Genomic DNA, 15,383 nt, shown 5'->3' with positions numbered 1-15,383 from the left:
AACAGTCAGTTTTTCTTCTCTCAGTTAGTTTGAGGACTTTAATTTGTTTACTCATGCCAGGATTAGTGACCTCCAATTAGTGCAGGTGATGACACTTAATTACAATCTCACTAATTCTAAAAGTCCAGTAAATAACCTTCTGCAGTTTGACTTTTTTGACTCCGAAAGTCAAAGCAGTGCCTGCACACATACCTGAAAGTAAGAAAGTAGTCCTCCAACCTAAAGAACTGCACATCTGCAGAATCCCATAATTTCAAACATTACAGACTAACGGTGATTAAGAAATATCAACAGCAACGTTAAAACATTCAAAGTTTACCATGTTCCTACTTTTTGCAGCTCAACATCTTGAGGTTAATGTGAAGTCTAACAGGGCAGAGGTAAGACTCGTTGGCGACAGCTACATCTGCCTATAGCTCAGAGGACTCACACTCGAGCGGAGAACTCAGCGGAGGAACTCGGTGAAGAAGCGAGAAGGTTAGTTTATATTTCCTGGTAATGATTTGCAAACTTGGTGGATAAAGGAAAGAGCAATCATGCTTGTAGAGTGGTTCATGTAGCATGTCTGCTTCAGGTTAGGCAATCTCAAACACGAGCACAAAGATGAGGAAGTCAGAAGATTTTCTCCTCCTTGTACATGTTTCTGTTGCTCTTCAAGTCACTGACTTTAGCTGAATACTGGCTGCATACTGAACATATGTTCACGACTCTTACCCAAAGCACTCCAGCTCCCACTGGGAGAGGAGGTTTTTGCAGGGGGGCGAAGACTTTGCAATCCACTCAGCCTCCTGCTGGACACAGTCTTCCTCGACTTCAAGCTTGTCAGTGCTGACGTGACTGTGATAGAAAGTCAAAAACAGTGCAGCCACAGACATGAAACCACAGATGTACAGGAGGTGAACACAAACATCAACATGATGTTTGAAATCAGCTCAAAGCAGGAGCAAACACTCAAAGGATCTCACAGTGACGAATACACAGGAGAATAAGCACAAAGCAATCAATGAGCTTCAAACAGGAACACATTAAAAGGACCTCATACCTCAGATCTGTATTCATCTGTCACGGCTTCATTTTTAAGATCAGCTTTTGACCATCTCGGTTACAAATAATGGTTTGTTCAGAGCTGCTTCTCTGCAGTGTCACCTGACAAAAAGCCCATCCAGTGAACTGGTGGGAGTTTACACCTCTGACAGCATCAGCCTCTCTAATTTATAGATCCATAAGAGATAAATTTATGAATTTTCCAGAGGAACCCACCCGAGGGATTAATAGTTCTATCTAAATAAGTTGATGAAGAAAAAGTCCCAACATGATGATGCAAATCAAACATGCTTTCAGAGTGAGTCTCCAACACGTGAGGAAAATGGGAATCAAGTGAAAATCTGGACTTTCCTAATGAAACTTTGTCAAACATGATTCCAAATCACTGACTCGAAGGCTTCCTTTTATCCATCCATCCATCCGCTTATCCCCGGAAACACGGGGAGAACATGCAAACTCCACGCAGAAAGACCCCGGCCTGATGTTGGAAATGAACTCAGGACCTTCTTGCTGTGCGGCAACAGTGCTAACCACCGTGCCACCGTGCTGGCTTCCTTTTAAAGACTCCGCAAATAAGTCACTGCCATCTTGCGGCCACAAGATGGCAGTGACGTAAAGGTTGGCTGCAAAGAGGGAGAACTTTTCTGACAGAAGCTGTTTAATATGAGAGCAGAGAGAGCTTTACTTGTTAATTCGTGTGTAACTTAAAACTAAGTAATCCTGGACAAAACTGCCTTTTTTCCAGGCTTCTGAGACTGAGTGGCTCCAGTCTGCTCATTCGATCAGTTTTGATTGGTGGAATCTTGCAGAAATGATTGTCCTCCTGGAAGGCTCTCCTCTCTCCACAGAGCAACGTCGGAGCTCTGTTAGAGTGACCATCAGGTTCTTGGTCACCTCCCTGACTGGTCAGGCGGAGAGCTCTAGGAAGAGTCCTGCTGGTTTACAAACTTCTTCTATTTAGAGATGAAGCTGCTGAGTTCACTAGGACCTCCACGCCTTGATACAATCCTGTCATAGAGATCAGCAGACAATTCACTGGACTTATTGTGTGCAGAATTTTGAGATGAAAAGTGAATTTAATCCATTTTGGAGTAAGACTGTGAAATGACAAAATATGGCACAAATGGCTGAGAATACTTTCCAGATGCATTTTAAGTTTCTCTATTCAATTTACATTTTATTAGCAGTTAAACTGAATGCTGCTATCAGATTTATAAGTGCCTGAAATAAAAATCACCGTAATTACTAAACGTAGATGCTGATTTAAAAAAAAAAAAAAGACAAAACAATTTTATAGTAAAACTTTTATTCGGTTTTTTCAAGTCAAAAACAAAGAACAGATACAGAATGAGATCATGACTTGATTTCTATACAGTGGCAACTTTAATTTAAACCTTCCTTTGCCCACACATGTAAAGTCATTCCTCAGCTTTACACTCTGCATCACCCTTCATTCACTCACGCACACACTCCCATTCATTCATTCACACTGGGAGTCCCGATGACCTGCATTGAGAGAACAGCACATATTTAAGACTACAGGATTGAATGCAGACATAGCGTCCACCGAGATATTTACTGAGTGCAGTCACCAAACCCGGGTTCTGTCAAAGGCCAGTGGGATGCAGTCCTTTAAATTCAACACCCATTGGGGAAGCAGTGTTTTACAAAAGTAGACATTTGAAGATTTTCAGAACAAAACCCAACCGATGCCTCGGGACTCCCAATCACATCCAACACCTGCTCTCCTCCCTATGATTCCCCTCGTCACAGGTACACTCGTAGAAAGAAAAAAACAAAAACAAACACTGATTTTCAGAAATGAGGATCACTCGTGGATGAAGAGGGAAAAGGGAAGGGGATCCAGCAAGTCCAAAATTTTCAGATGAGTTTTTCCATCAGGGGTACAGACTGTTCCCTGACATCATCAAAGCACGAGAGAAAGCACGCGCACTGAAAAGAAAGCTCACACTAATGTAGTGGGTAACAGTGTTTTAAAGAGAGGCCAAAGGCGCCGTTTCTCTGGACGATCTCTGCTTTCAAAGAAAAAAAAAAAATCGTTACTCTTACCGAGGACAAAATAAAAATCAGTTCAACCTTTCCTCTATCACAACCTGGTGACATTGGGCGAAATGCGATACAGCTGAGAGTAAACAGAAAAGTCGTGAGTGGGAGAAAAATGTAAAAAAAAAAATAAAGCACTCCTCCTTCACCCCCTGCCCTCTTCATCCACAGTGTGTGAACATGAGCCTCCTGGAAACAGGTTTACAAAAATCACCAAAAGCAAACAAGTGAAAAGCCAAAAAGAAGTCTTACTTTGTCTCTATTCACACAGAATAGTAGTTAACTTTCTTTCTTAAATAGTCCAAATAAACCTGTGTACAAATCAGCTATCAGAGATGGGACAATGATTAGTGAAAAGCCAGATGGATGTGGAAAAAAAAAATACTCAAACTAAAGCTTGATCAAAATGTATCAACATGTGCTACTCATGACAGAAGCAGCAATGCCAAACTAGTATCCCTCATCCACGGCTGCCCCATTTCCTCCTGAACTCAAAAGTAAAGACACAATCCTTCCATTTTATTTAATAGAAATCTTTAAATTCTCCCACATCAGGGGAAGATCATTTGGAAAAGTTTTCTTCTTTTTTTTTTTTTTGCTTTTGATGCACAAGTCTCCAAAATAGCAGAGGACAATAGGATGCTGGCGGGTGTTTATGACATCATTCAGCGCTCTGGGGTGTGAAGGAGGAAGAGGGCGAGGGCGATGGGTACATACGCTTATGCAGTCGAAGATGCTCTGAATGAGAAGCGTCTTTTTTTGTATAAACTGCATGCCAGTTTCTCTCTCCTGTAGTGGATGCGTTAATGGAGACGACATGTTAATGTAATTGCACTCGAGCCCCCCAAAACAACTGGCAGCAAGTGTTCTTTTACAAAAGCAGGAGAAAAAAAAATGGGCGGGGGGTCTCACAAGATACACCTTGGTGAAATGTGCAGTAAACAAAAAGGCGCAGGCTAACCCTCCTCAATTTTCCTTCCAGCTTATGCTTTTGGTGATGACTACAATCCGCTTAGCTTTTCGGAAAAGGCTTTTGGCAATATGTACGCGTTCCAGGAACCAAAAAAAAAAAAAAAAACCAACCATTTAATTAATAAGAGCAAGAGAGAGAGACTGGATGCAGGACACTATAAAGTTAAAAAGAGACTCATTTCCCCCTCCACAGTTTAAATATTCACCACATCTTCCTCTCCTTTTCATCCTCTTGAGGGATTCTCAGTTTTGCTTCAACACCCCAAGTGAAAATTAAAAAACTATTTCAAAAAGGCAGCCTTTTTTTCCTTCAGGCAAAGCAGTTCAAGTCTTTCACATAATAGTTTTGAACTTTTTTTGAGAGGGGGGGTGGGGTGGGGGGGTGGGGTTAAAGATGAGGGGGAGGCAGCTCCTTTGGATGGTCCCAAGCTTGAGTTTTCCTCACAGGAAATGATCACAGTTGGGACCCTCCAGTGGCTAAAAGCTCCGTCACCTCCAGCTGTTTAAAGATGCTGTCCGTTTAGTTGTCTCCCACGAGGCGATGGAGCTTCGTCCCCGTTCTGTTATTTCTTTTAGCCTCCTCCCCTTCTCCTGCGCAGCTCATCAGTTGTTCTCCTCGTCGCTGTCGTCGGGGCTGATGGCCGGGCTGTAGGTGGGGGAGGTGGGGCTGTATCCAGGGGAGGTGGGGCTGTATGTCGAGCCTTTGGGACTAGTCGGCGAGTATGTGGGAGATGTGGGTGAGTATTTGGGTGAAGTTGGGGAGTAAGTGGGGGATGTAGGAGAGTATTTGGGGCTGGTGGGGGTATAGGTGGGGGAGGTGGGGGAGTAGGTGGGAGAGGTGGGGCTGTATTTTGGAGTCGTCGGAGAGTAAGTAGGAGAAGTGGGAGAGTACTTCGGCGATGTTGGGGAGTACTTGGGTGACGTGGGGGAATATTTGGGGGAGGTGGGGGTGTACTCTGGGGAGCTGGGGCTGTATGAAGGCGAGGTCGGAGTATATTTGGGTGAGGTGGGGGAGTAAGAGGGCGAGCTGGGGCTGTATGATGGTGAGCTGGGCGTGTAAGTGGGCGACTGCGGGGTGTAGCGTGGACTGGAAGGCGAGTATGACGGAGAGGTGGGTGAGTACGAGGGAGAAGTGGGTGAGTAGTTGGGGCTGGTCGGGGTGTAGTTGGGAGAAGTCGGGGAGTAAGACGGCGATGTCGGGGAGTAAGATGGGGAGGTAGGGGAGTAACTGGGTGAGGTGGGGGTGTAGTTTGGTGATGTGGGGCTGTAGCTCGGGCTGGTCGGCGAGTAGGAAGGAGACGTGGGGGAGTACGAAGGGGAGGTGGGCGAATAGGATGGAGAGGTGGGGGAGTAAGAAGGCGAGGTGGGAGAGTAAGAAGGTGAGGTGGGTGAATAGCTGGGCGACGTCGGGCTGTAGCTCGGCGACGTCGGGCTATAGCTGGGCGAAGTGGGAGAGTAGGAGGGGGAGGTGGGGGAGTAGGAGGGAGAGGTGGGGGAGTAGGAGGGAGACGTCGGAGAGTAGGAGGGAGACGTCGGAGAGTAGGAAGGAGAAGTTGGGGAGTAACTGGGCGAGGTGGGTGAGTAGGAAGGAGATGTCGGGCTGTAGTTGGGGCTGGTGGGAGAGTAAGAGGGAGATGTGGGGGAGTAGGACGGAGAGGTAGGGGAGTAGCCCGGGCTCTGTGGGGTGTAGCCACCTGGGGAACGAGGCTCGTAGGCGGGGGAAGTGGGGGAGTAGTTTGGTGACATGGCTCCACCTAAAGAAGAAGAGACATTTTAGAGATGAGTAAGAAACCATCCAGGTTCAGTCTTTGATTTTAATGCATGGAGATTTAACAAAACACAACAAATGGATATAAAGACATTATGAAGCGTGTATGTAAGCTAACTGCCCAAACAAGAGATCAAATGTGCCCAGTCAGTATCTAACCTGGAGATGGGATGTATGGGCTGGCAGGTCCCGGAGATCCTGGAGAGCCAGGAGTGGGAGACCAAGCAGGGGAGTAACCAGGAGAGAAGCCACTTGCGTCTGATGCTGCACTGGGGGAGAACCCTGCTCCTCCAGGGGTCATGCCGCTGCCTGGAGGGTAAATCAAAAATCAAACATCAGTAAATGAAGAACAAAATTAAAAACAAACAAACAAACAAGAAAAAAAAAAAAAAAAAAAAAAAAAAAAAAAAAAAAACACACACACGATGCAATGTAGGCGCTCACACACACTTACCAACACTGGGAGACCAAGCGCCATAGGCTGGGGTAGCTCCGGTGTTCCATGGGGTCATAGCAGGGGACATGCCGCTCATGGGACTGGGCACAGTGCCGAAGAACATTCCCGTGGCTGCAAATCGGATGGAGACGGAACATAAATATCGTATAAAGAAAAAAGTAAAAAAACAAAACAAAAAAACCCATCTGCAATACAAACGATCCCTGGTTCCATCCAACAGACTTTCCCCCACTTACGTCCAGCCACGCTGATGCCGGGTATGTTTGTGGGAATCTCCATGCCGTATTTGCACTTCTCAGCGTCCAGCAGTAGGTCAAAGCAGCCCGTTCCCGCTGGGGCTAGCTGGCCAAGCATGATATTCTCTGACACACCCTTCATGGGATCGCACTCTCCATGGGATGACGCCTCCATCAACACATCCACCTAAACAGAAAATAAAAGAACATAACTATGTTACATAACCTTACTACTATAAGGACAAAATCTTCATGATTCAGATTAAAAATAATTCAGTAGTTAGTTCTCGCACCGTCTCCTCGAAGGAACACTTCATGAGCGGTCCCGTGTCTTGGCGGTTGATGCCGTGACGGGTGATGGCCATCAGGTGACCTCGGCAGGTCATGGTGTCACAGAGCAGAGCCAAGTGGCGGTAGTTGACGTAGGAACCGTCGAAGGAGATGACGTGGTACAACTCCCTCTCCAGAGCCTTTCGCACAGCCTCAATTCCCAAGACCTAACAGAGAGAAAAAGCAGGAGAGGAGAGGGAAAAGTAAATAACAAGGACAACAAAAACAAACAAAAAACAACAGTATTTTGCTCCACTGAGATAAAACCATTTTTATGCTTTTGTACCGTGAATATCTCCACAATGTCGTTGGAGGTGGTCCTGACGGGATCGACATCTTTCTCGCTGAGCACTCTCATGAGACTCACTCCGTCCGTCTCAAGGATCCACTCCTGCAGGGCTTTGAACTCACCGTCCTCTGTGATGATGATCTTCTTCTTATTGTCAGTCTGGGGCAAGTGCATGTACACCTGAAGGAGAGGAGGTGCGCCTTTAACTTATAATCAGGCTTTAGTGATGAGTTTGAGAACATTAACTTTCCTGCAGCAATCAATAAAATGTGCGTTATCCATTACCTTGCTGATCTGCTCGATGCCCTGCAGAGTCATGTCCGTCAGCATGTTGGACTCGATGCACCTCAGGAAGACGTCGTCATCCATCTTGTCCACCACCTCCTCGTCCTAGGCAGGAAACAAAAATTAAAAATAAATAAATATAAAATCTGACTAGAGTGAATTTACTGTTATTAAAATCATCACTGCTGCTCACCTCCTGGAACTTGTTTTCATCACTGTTCATGATTCTGATTCGCAGCACCAGCTTCTCAGCGTTGTCGTCGTTGAAGATGCAGTTGAGGTCTTCTCCAAAACCTGACAGAGACGCCACAGTTACATTATGGTAAATTCATTCTGAAAAGGGAAAAAGAAAGAAAAGAAAATGTGCGTCCACACCCCACCTGCATTGATCTTCTCTGCAATCTGCTCCATAGTCAGTTTGCGATCTGTCATGTGCTTCCGGTCGAGCTCAATGCGCAGGAGCCACGGCGAAATTCGTGTCACATCAAAGTCGGGCATCTCGTAGTAGACGTTCACCCACTCTTGGTCCTCGGCCACCACCGTGTTCTGTGGGTTGGGGTCGTAGTAGATGGCGGTGTTGGCCGTCACCTGAGAGAAAAAGAATCCAGCTTGTACATTAGGACTGAACAATTTTCTGAAAAATGACACTTCCTGTAGCTTCCTCTAGATCCCATCAAAATAAAGGTACATACAATGACTTCCTCTTACTTTTCTCAGTGTTGTGTGCTCCAGCCGACAGAGGATATCTTTGGCCCTCTCTGCGTCACGTGCCGCCTGACCCAGCAGGAAAACAGTCAGTGAAGGCGTCTTTGGCCTCTTTGAAATGTTGATCAACTCCTTCAGACGGGGCACACCGAGTGTTACGTTCTTGGCGGACACGCCGGCGTAGTGGAAAGTGTTCAGGGTCATCTGAGTGGCTGGCTCTCCCAGAGACTGAGCAGCCAGAGCACCCACCATCTCACCGGGGTGAGCCTGGAAAAGGAAGTCCAGGAAAACAAAACGTGATGTTCAGCTGTTCAGAAGCCTAAAAACGCTTAAACCCCTCGCGTCAATGTGCTAAACTCACAATAGACTGGTTGAACTTGGTCTCAATCTCTCCCAGCAGCCAATCGAAAGCCTCAGTGGACAGCCGGAACTCCTCAGTCATGCGCTTGGAGCACAGTGTGGAGCGCAGGTGGATGTTAAAGAGCAAGGTGGCGTTCTGCTGGGCCTGTCTACTCAGAGGGTCGTCGCCATTCACAATCACCAGCTTCTTACTCAGGTCGTGAACACCTGAGGATGCAAATGAACAAAGACTGAAATTTTGTCTACAGTGGTGTACACTACAGAAAAAATAAACACCTTTCCTCCCTGTCAGAACACTGGAGCTATATTGATCTAATCATTCCGCTTGTTATATAACAGGCAGGAATTCACCAAGTGGCTTTACAAAGCTTTAAGAAGCACCTGAGGCCAGGTCATGACCTCTCAGCTCCAACAGCCGGCGACGCCTCCACACGCACAATTCATCCTTGAACATAAAGAGCTGCAGCTTCAGCGAGATTTCTTATTTTCAAGCTTACCCTCGACCACTCTGAGAGGATGGAGGTCTGTCGGAGTTCGAGGGTTGATTCGGAATATCTTCTGAGCGTTCCAGATCATTCTGGCCAGGTTGCACGGCAGCACCACCTGCAGGTGAAGCAGCATAGCAGAATGAGTATTTCTGCGTTCTCAGTAGTCAAGCTGACCAGTTGTCCCGCTTTATGTGGGACAATTCAGCCAGCGTCCCACATTTTGACTGGCTCCGGTTTATAAAAGTGAAGACATCTCTCAGAGGAAAACTGTGGCCCATTAAAAAGAAATATGCTGATCTATGTATTTATTCTCACGAATGATTAGCAGACAGAAACATGGCCGAAAGAAAAGTGGGTGCACAAAGGCAGTCCAGCTTTATTAATTAGTTTAATAAAAATGTGTGAATCATCTGTGCATCATGAGATTTATACCAGACGTCTAACGTCCATAGTTTTGTTTTTAGATGCATTCATATTTACTACCTTTAGGGTTTTTTGGGGGGCAGTGGAGTTACAGAGCAGACACATCTATTACTGTGATCTCACACACCTTACTGTCACCAGTAGGGAAAATTGCTCGCAGGATCTCCCTGTCCTCCTTCATCTTATCAAACTCCCTCTCCAAGGTGCCCTGCACATGAGCATTGGTCATTACGTCTTTCACCACGTCTTCTTGCAGCGTTCGCCTCAGTGCTCGCTCATTTGTGCAATCAAACTTGAACCTGGAAATATCAGATAAGGCATGTTAACCACTTTTAAAAAAAATAAGTAAATAAAATACTCAGCACAGATCTTAAAATCATTTTAAAGCTCCACATCTGTGATTGGACACATGCAGGTGTCAGGTGCGTGACTCACTTCTTTTCGAAGGCTTTGTGCGAGGGTTTCAGTGTTGCCACATTTTGGAACTCTACATTCTCTCCTGCCAGGCCGTCCTCACCGTATCGCAACTGCACCACCTGATTGATGGAGTTCCGCACTGTGCCATCATACTTCACCATCACAGACTCCATAGACTTGATCAGACGACGCTGGATGTAACCTATAAATGGGGCAATTATTATTTTTTCCTTAAACATCTTGTCCTGCGTTTAAATTTTATTCTGCATTTTTCGGTCAGACTGCACAGACTTACCAGTCTCAGCTGTCTTGACAGCTGTATCAATCAGACCCTCTCTGCCTCCCATGGCGTGGAAGAAGAATTCTGTTGGTGTCAGGCCGGCCAGGTAGGAGTTCTCCACAAAACCTCTGCTCTCAGGACCGTAGTCATCCTTGATGAAGTGAGGCAATGTGCGATGTTTGAAGCCAAACGGGATTCTCTTACCCTCCACGTTCTGCTGCCCCACCACAGCAATAACCTGAATAAGGAGGAAAGACAAGTCGAGTGTCTCGAACTCCAATCAAATCCAATTACTCTAATGCAAGGTGGTAACCTTGCATTACCTGTGAGATGTTAATCTTTGAGCCCTTAGATCCAGCCACCACCATGGACTTAAAGTTGTTGTACTCGGACAAAGACTTCTGGGCAGAGGATCCCGTTTTGTCTCGAGCATCGTTAAGGATGCGATTCACCTGGTTCTCAAAGGTCTGCCTCAGTGTGTTACCAGGAGTCGGCTCCAGCTCATTGTTGTGAGCTTTCTCAATGACCTGGCAGACAGAGAGTCAAAGAAAAATTATTTTCCTGTATAAAATTTCACTCTATTATCTGCAAAAACTGGTGAACCAGCTGAATAAGAATCAGCCTCGAGTTTATGAAATATTGTTCTTACTTCTATCACATCCTGTTTGGCTTTCTTGATCGTATTCTGGATGTCAAGGTACGTCTTGGCATCAGCGATGGAGTCACCAATACCAATGGAATGACCTGTTAAAATAGAAGGGCTTATTATAAAAACAATCAATTTGGTAATATTTATTTAATATCTATTCAGAAATATAGCGATAAAGCTCCATTTCTGATTTCGTACCCTCGATGAGCAGCCAGTTGTTGACCACAGTCTGAATGTTGGAGTAGAAGAGTCGGGTGATATCATGGCCCATTTCCAGGTAGGAGATGTGGACGAGGGAGCCAGCTGATGTTCCCAGGGACTTCTTACACAGGATGCCCATGATCAGCTCACCATTCTCCACTATAACCTGATGAAAGAGATCATAAATAGTTTACTTATAGTGTAATAAGTTTCCAGTCTGTAACTGATACACAGACGGTCTGGCCTTTGTACCTTAGTGTCGCCGGGTGATATGTGCTTATAAGGACCGCTGTCCTCGTCGTCAGGGTGGGTGCTGTGTGTGCGGATCACATTAATGTGTCCTGGAATGATGAGACTGAAGATTTGCTTGCCAGTCCACAGAGGACGAGGTTTGAGAATGGCCGGCTGAGGCATTTTCCCATCCCAGGTGGAGAGGAACATGAGGAGATTCATCACTTCACCCTGTAACGGGGATAAAAAAAATTTAATGAGTGCAAAAGGCACTGTGCCTTTAGGATCCTTTAAGAGAAAGAACTGCTGGTGATGAAACAAATCTCCTTACCCTCTCCAAGAAGACGTCCCTTTTGGTGAATTTACGAACAGCAGTCAGAGTGTCCTGCACGATACCCATGACGGGCCTGTTGGACTGCGGTGTGACGATCATACGAGGCACCATGGCCAACTCTTGAATCTCTGCTCTCGTCTCCAGGGACTGTGGTAGGTGGAGGTTCATTTCATCGCCGTCAAAGTCAGCATTGTAGGGCGTGGTGACACTGGATGGAGACGAAATGTTAGAAACACTAAAACACGTGTATTACAGCTATTTGCAACTGACAGCATTAGGAACTGCTAATAACAACAACAACAAATATAGTAAAAGATTTACTAAACATAACAAATTCAAGATACTCAGATTACTTTCAAGACAAGAAGATGAGTCATTGAGTACCTAAGGTTGAGTCGAAATGTGGACCACGGCAGAATCCGCACCCTGTGCCCCATCATGGACATTTTATGTAGTGTAGGTTGTCGGTTGAAAATGACAATGTCCCCGTCACACATGTGTCTCTCCACCTACACAGAAAATAGTGCTTTTTAGTCTGAACACATACACAGGACTGCAAATCAAGTCAGGCTTAAATTATGTATTTTTTCCTTCTTACCTTGTAGCCAATTTGCAGGTGAAGATCACTTGGTTTTGGGTGAAATCGCAGGTCAATTCTGTCTCCATTGTCGCGGATGATGTATTTGGCTCCGGGATACTGGCTGTTTCCTCGTCGTACCAGTTCTTGCAATCTGATAGACATAATCCGAACGAATTAGCTGACACAAGTTCACTTCAAATTAAAAAATTCTTGAAGGCACAAATCATTACGTTAAATAAAAATGTACCTGTCTATATTGAAAGGTGTGACAATTTCTGGGAAGGTCATGTTGGCAGCAATGGATCGTGGTACGCCCACTTGGTCAATTTGCAGGTTGGGATCTGGGGTGATGACGGTTCGAGCTGAGAAGTCCACACGCTTCCCCATCAGGTTACCTCGCACTCGCCCCTCCTTCCCCTTTAGACGCTGTTTTATGGACTTGAGAGGGCGGCCAGACTTTTGCATCGCCTGATGTAGAAAAACATTGGTTATAGCAGATGATATTGGGCTCACATGAATGTTTATCTGTTTTGTTATGGTGCCAGAAAGTACACACATACTCTTGGCAAGCCTGGCAATTCATTGTCCACCATAGTGGCAACATGAAACTGAAGCAGCTTCACATCTTCAGCTATAACGTGAGCAGCCGCACCACTCTGCTCGTTTCTTTAAGCTGGTTGTTGATCTTGACGATGTCGGCCAGTTTGTGGGTCAAGTCATCCTTTAAAACAGAAGTTAAGTAAGTCATGATGATTTAGGATGCTCTCACACATATGGGAGGGGGGAAAAAGTCTCGGTTGTCCTTTACCTGGTTGCGAGCTGAGCCCTGCATCACTACAGCAGGCCTTACAGCCAGTGGAGGCACAGGCAGCACAGTTACAATCATCCACTCTGGTCGGGCGAACTTGGGGTCCATGCCCAAGATGATGTCTTCTTCATCTGCGATGCGCTTGAAGATCTCATGCACACGCTCAGGACTCAGCAAGATTTTCTTCTCCTGTGAGTCCTCATTAACGTGTTTCCACTCAGCATACAACTCCAAGCCGGAGCGTTTAATGCGTGGTTGATAGCGTCCACAGCCCCCGTGACCCTATGTAAACCATAAGGGAAGGATGAGGTTAAATAGCTGAGCCATTCCACGAATGTTAGTACACGGTGACTAAAAGGTCCCACCCAAATACCTTCTCCTTGGTGAGATCCTCCTCCGTCTCCTGCTGCTCCATTCCAAATTTGTTGTCCATCTCCTCTCCGCCTTCACAGATGTTTTTTCCTTTGCACAACTCGTAGACGTGGGTCAAACGCTTCCTGGGTTGTCCTTTGGATTTTGCGAGGATGTCTTTGATCTTGGGATTGTTCTATAGGTTAACAGTAATGGATTAAGGTGTTTTAAGAATCCAAACTTGAAACATCAGGACAGAAATAAGATTTTTTTTTCTAGTGAAACGTCAGTACTGTATTATTACTACTTACTGAATCCACTAGCAGCTTGGAGCAAAAGAAGCAGACACACCGAAGAACCTTCATAATCTTGGATATGAAGCCAACGTGGAAAACTGGTTTTGCTAGTTCTATGTGGCCAAAGTGGCCTGGACATTCAGTCATGTTGCCTGAAGAAAGAGAAACAATATGACATCATGGCCCACCTTTAAAAGAGTATATAGGGACAATAAATGCTAAATTGACAATACCTGCACATGTCTGACATCTCCCAGTTCGCTCTATGACCCCTTGTCTTGGATCCATAAGGCCACTAAGTTTCGGACGTCCTCCTTCTGTTGTTTCGGGGTACTTGATTCCCCCTTCTGTGACGGACATCCGTTTCTGGGGAGAAAACAAAGTAAAGTAAATTACTTTTTTCACATTACTGATCATGTCTCAAAAATCGATACATTTTCATTTTGTAAGTTCTTTCAATAATATAATAAAGTAAAAAAAAAAAGTAACACGTGTTGTTTCGCTAACAACTGTGAAAAACATGAAACTCTGCCCATGATAACTTTATATTGAAATTTTCGCTATATGAAAAAGAAAAAAAAAATCACCAAAAATGCAAACCAAGAAACTGATCAAATATCAGTCATGTCACGCTTAAAAAACGACGTTCAGGTTTAAAAATGCTCTGAATTTATTGAAGTAACGATGCCTTTATTGTGCATACAGTGTTAAAATTCAAACACGCAATGATTAAAAACAGATCAAAGAGCTTCAGACACCAAAATACTATCTCCACACTGGGCCCAGTTATCAATACGCCTTAATAAAAGGGGGTTTCATTCATGTGATAGCATAGATTTATTTAAATAATAATGTGCTTTAAGTTCTCAAACTTCCTGTAACATGCTAGTTAGCTCAAGCTAGTTAAACTTACTGTTAGCTAGCTAGGCTATGCTAACAATAGGATTTCCCCGTTGTAAACGGAACCATGTCGTTGCCCCATATTTTAAATTACACTATAACTGAAGACACTAATGTAACTTATGTGATATGTAATAGAATTTAAAATACGAAAATCACACCCTCCATAAATAAAACCTACAAGTTCATCTGGGCTGATGATGCCGAATTGAACTCTCTTGATCGTGCGCAATGGGCATGCGCTGTCGCCGGAGGGCGGTCCGTGCATCCTGTCTATTCAAAGAGACGCGTCCTTCCTCGGCACGCCGCTTTGTGAGCAGGAACAGCCTTTAAATTGTCACCGCGACTCTGGTCAGGCCGCCAACGGTGACCGAAAAGTCTCCGAAGGCGATAGTCCAGGGACCTCTGCTGTCGGTTGCCTTTAAAGCCGAGTTAATTTTGTTTAATCATATATAAGCTGACTACCGACTGTTCCCCTCCCTTTTTTTGATCCACACTCTGGAGCGCTCTAAGCGCTACTGAGTGTTGAGAGGTCCAACGCTTGCTTATATAGATTGAGTCTTACTACGGGTTGACCCACTCACAAAGACAGGGGCTGACTCTTCGGAAGGTGGGACGTGGATACCCGTAGTAAAACGCTCATTGGCCATTCAAGCCAGTTAAATGAATAATCAATTGTATTGCACGTAAAACCAACTGGAGGGCACGCTTGTTTTTGTCAGCGAATGAAAGCTAAAGGCGGGCGTTGGTTTAATCCAAGCTAATTCCTATTGGCTATATCAAGCAAGACTAGGTGGTGTTGAGCATATTTTACATCCAAAATGTGAATATTCAATTTAAAGCGTTCGGATTCGTTCTTTTTGTCGTTAATATTTAGTAGCTGAAAAGAGTTGACCAATGACTGCGAAGATATGA

At 45.1% G+C, this 15,383-nt stretch overlaps 1 protein-coding gene across 1 annotated transcript; it reads right to left on the bottom strand.

Moving 5' to 3' along the window:
* Positions 1-4,455: 4,455 nt before the first annotated feature.
* Positions 4,456-14,998, bottom strand: polr2a (RNA polymerase II subunit A). The gene is given in 30 exon segments (XM_085137747.1): positions 4,456-5,834; positions 6,008-6,157; positions 6,303-6,416; positions 6,542-6,728; positions 6,835-7,038; positions 7,158-7,340; positions 7,446-7,550; positions 7,639-7,739; positions 7,826-8,033; positions 8,154-8,417; positions 8,512-8,717; positions 9,008-9,113; positions 9,549-9,720; positions 9,857-10,040; positions 10,134-10,356; positions 10,442-10,645; positions 10,768-10,862; positions 10,966-11,134; positions 11,221-11,430; positions 11,531-11,741; positions 11,918-12,042; positions 12,132-12,264; positions 12,361-12,581; positions 12,674-12,783; positions 12,786-12,834; positions 12,922-13,203; positions 13,295-13,468; positions 13,584-13,720; positions 13,802-13,934; positions 14,650-14,998. Coding segments are annotated over 30 exon segments (5,898 nt in total). The 5' UTR covers positions 14,737-14,998; the 3' UTR covers positions 4,456-4,683.
* Positions 14,999-15,383: the final 385 nt, after the last annotated feature.

Source organism: Neolamprologus multifasciatus, chromosome 3 (genome assembly GCF_963576455.1).
Source record: "Neolamprologus multifasciatus chromosome 3, fNeoMul1.2, whole genome shotgun sequence".
Taxonomy (NCBI): Eukaryota; Metazoa; Chordata; class Actinopteri; order Cichliformes; family Cichlidae; genus Neolamprologus; species Neolamprologus multifasciatus.
Note: the sequence above shows the minus strand (reverse complement) of the source record. Positions and strands in the feature narration are given on the sequence as shown.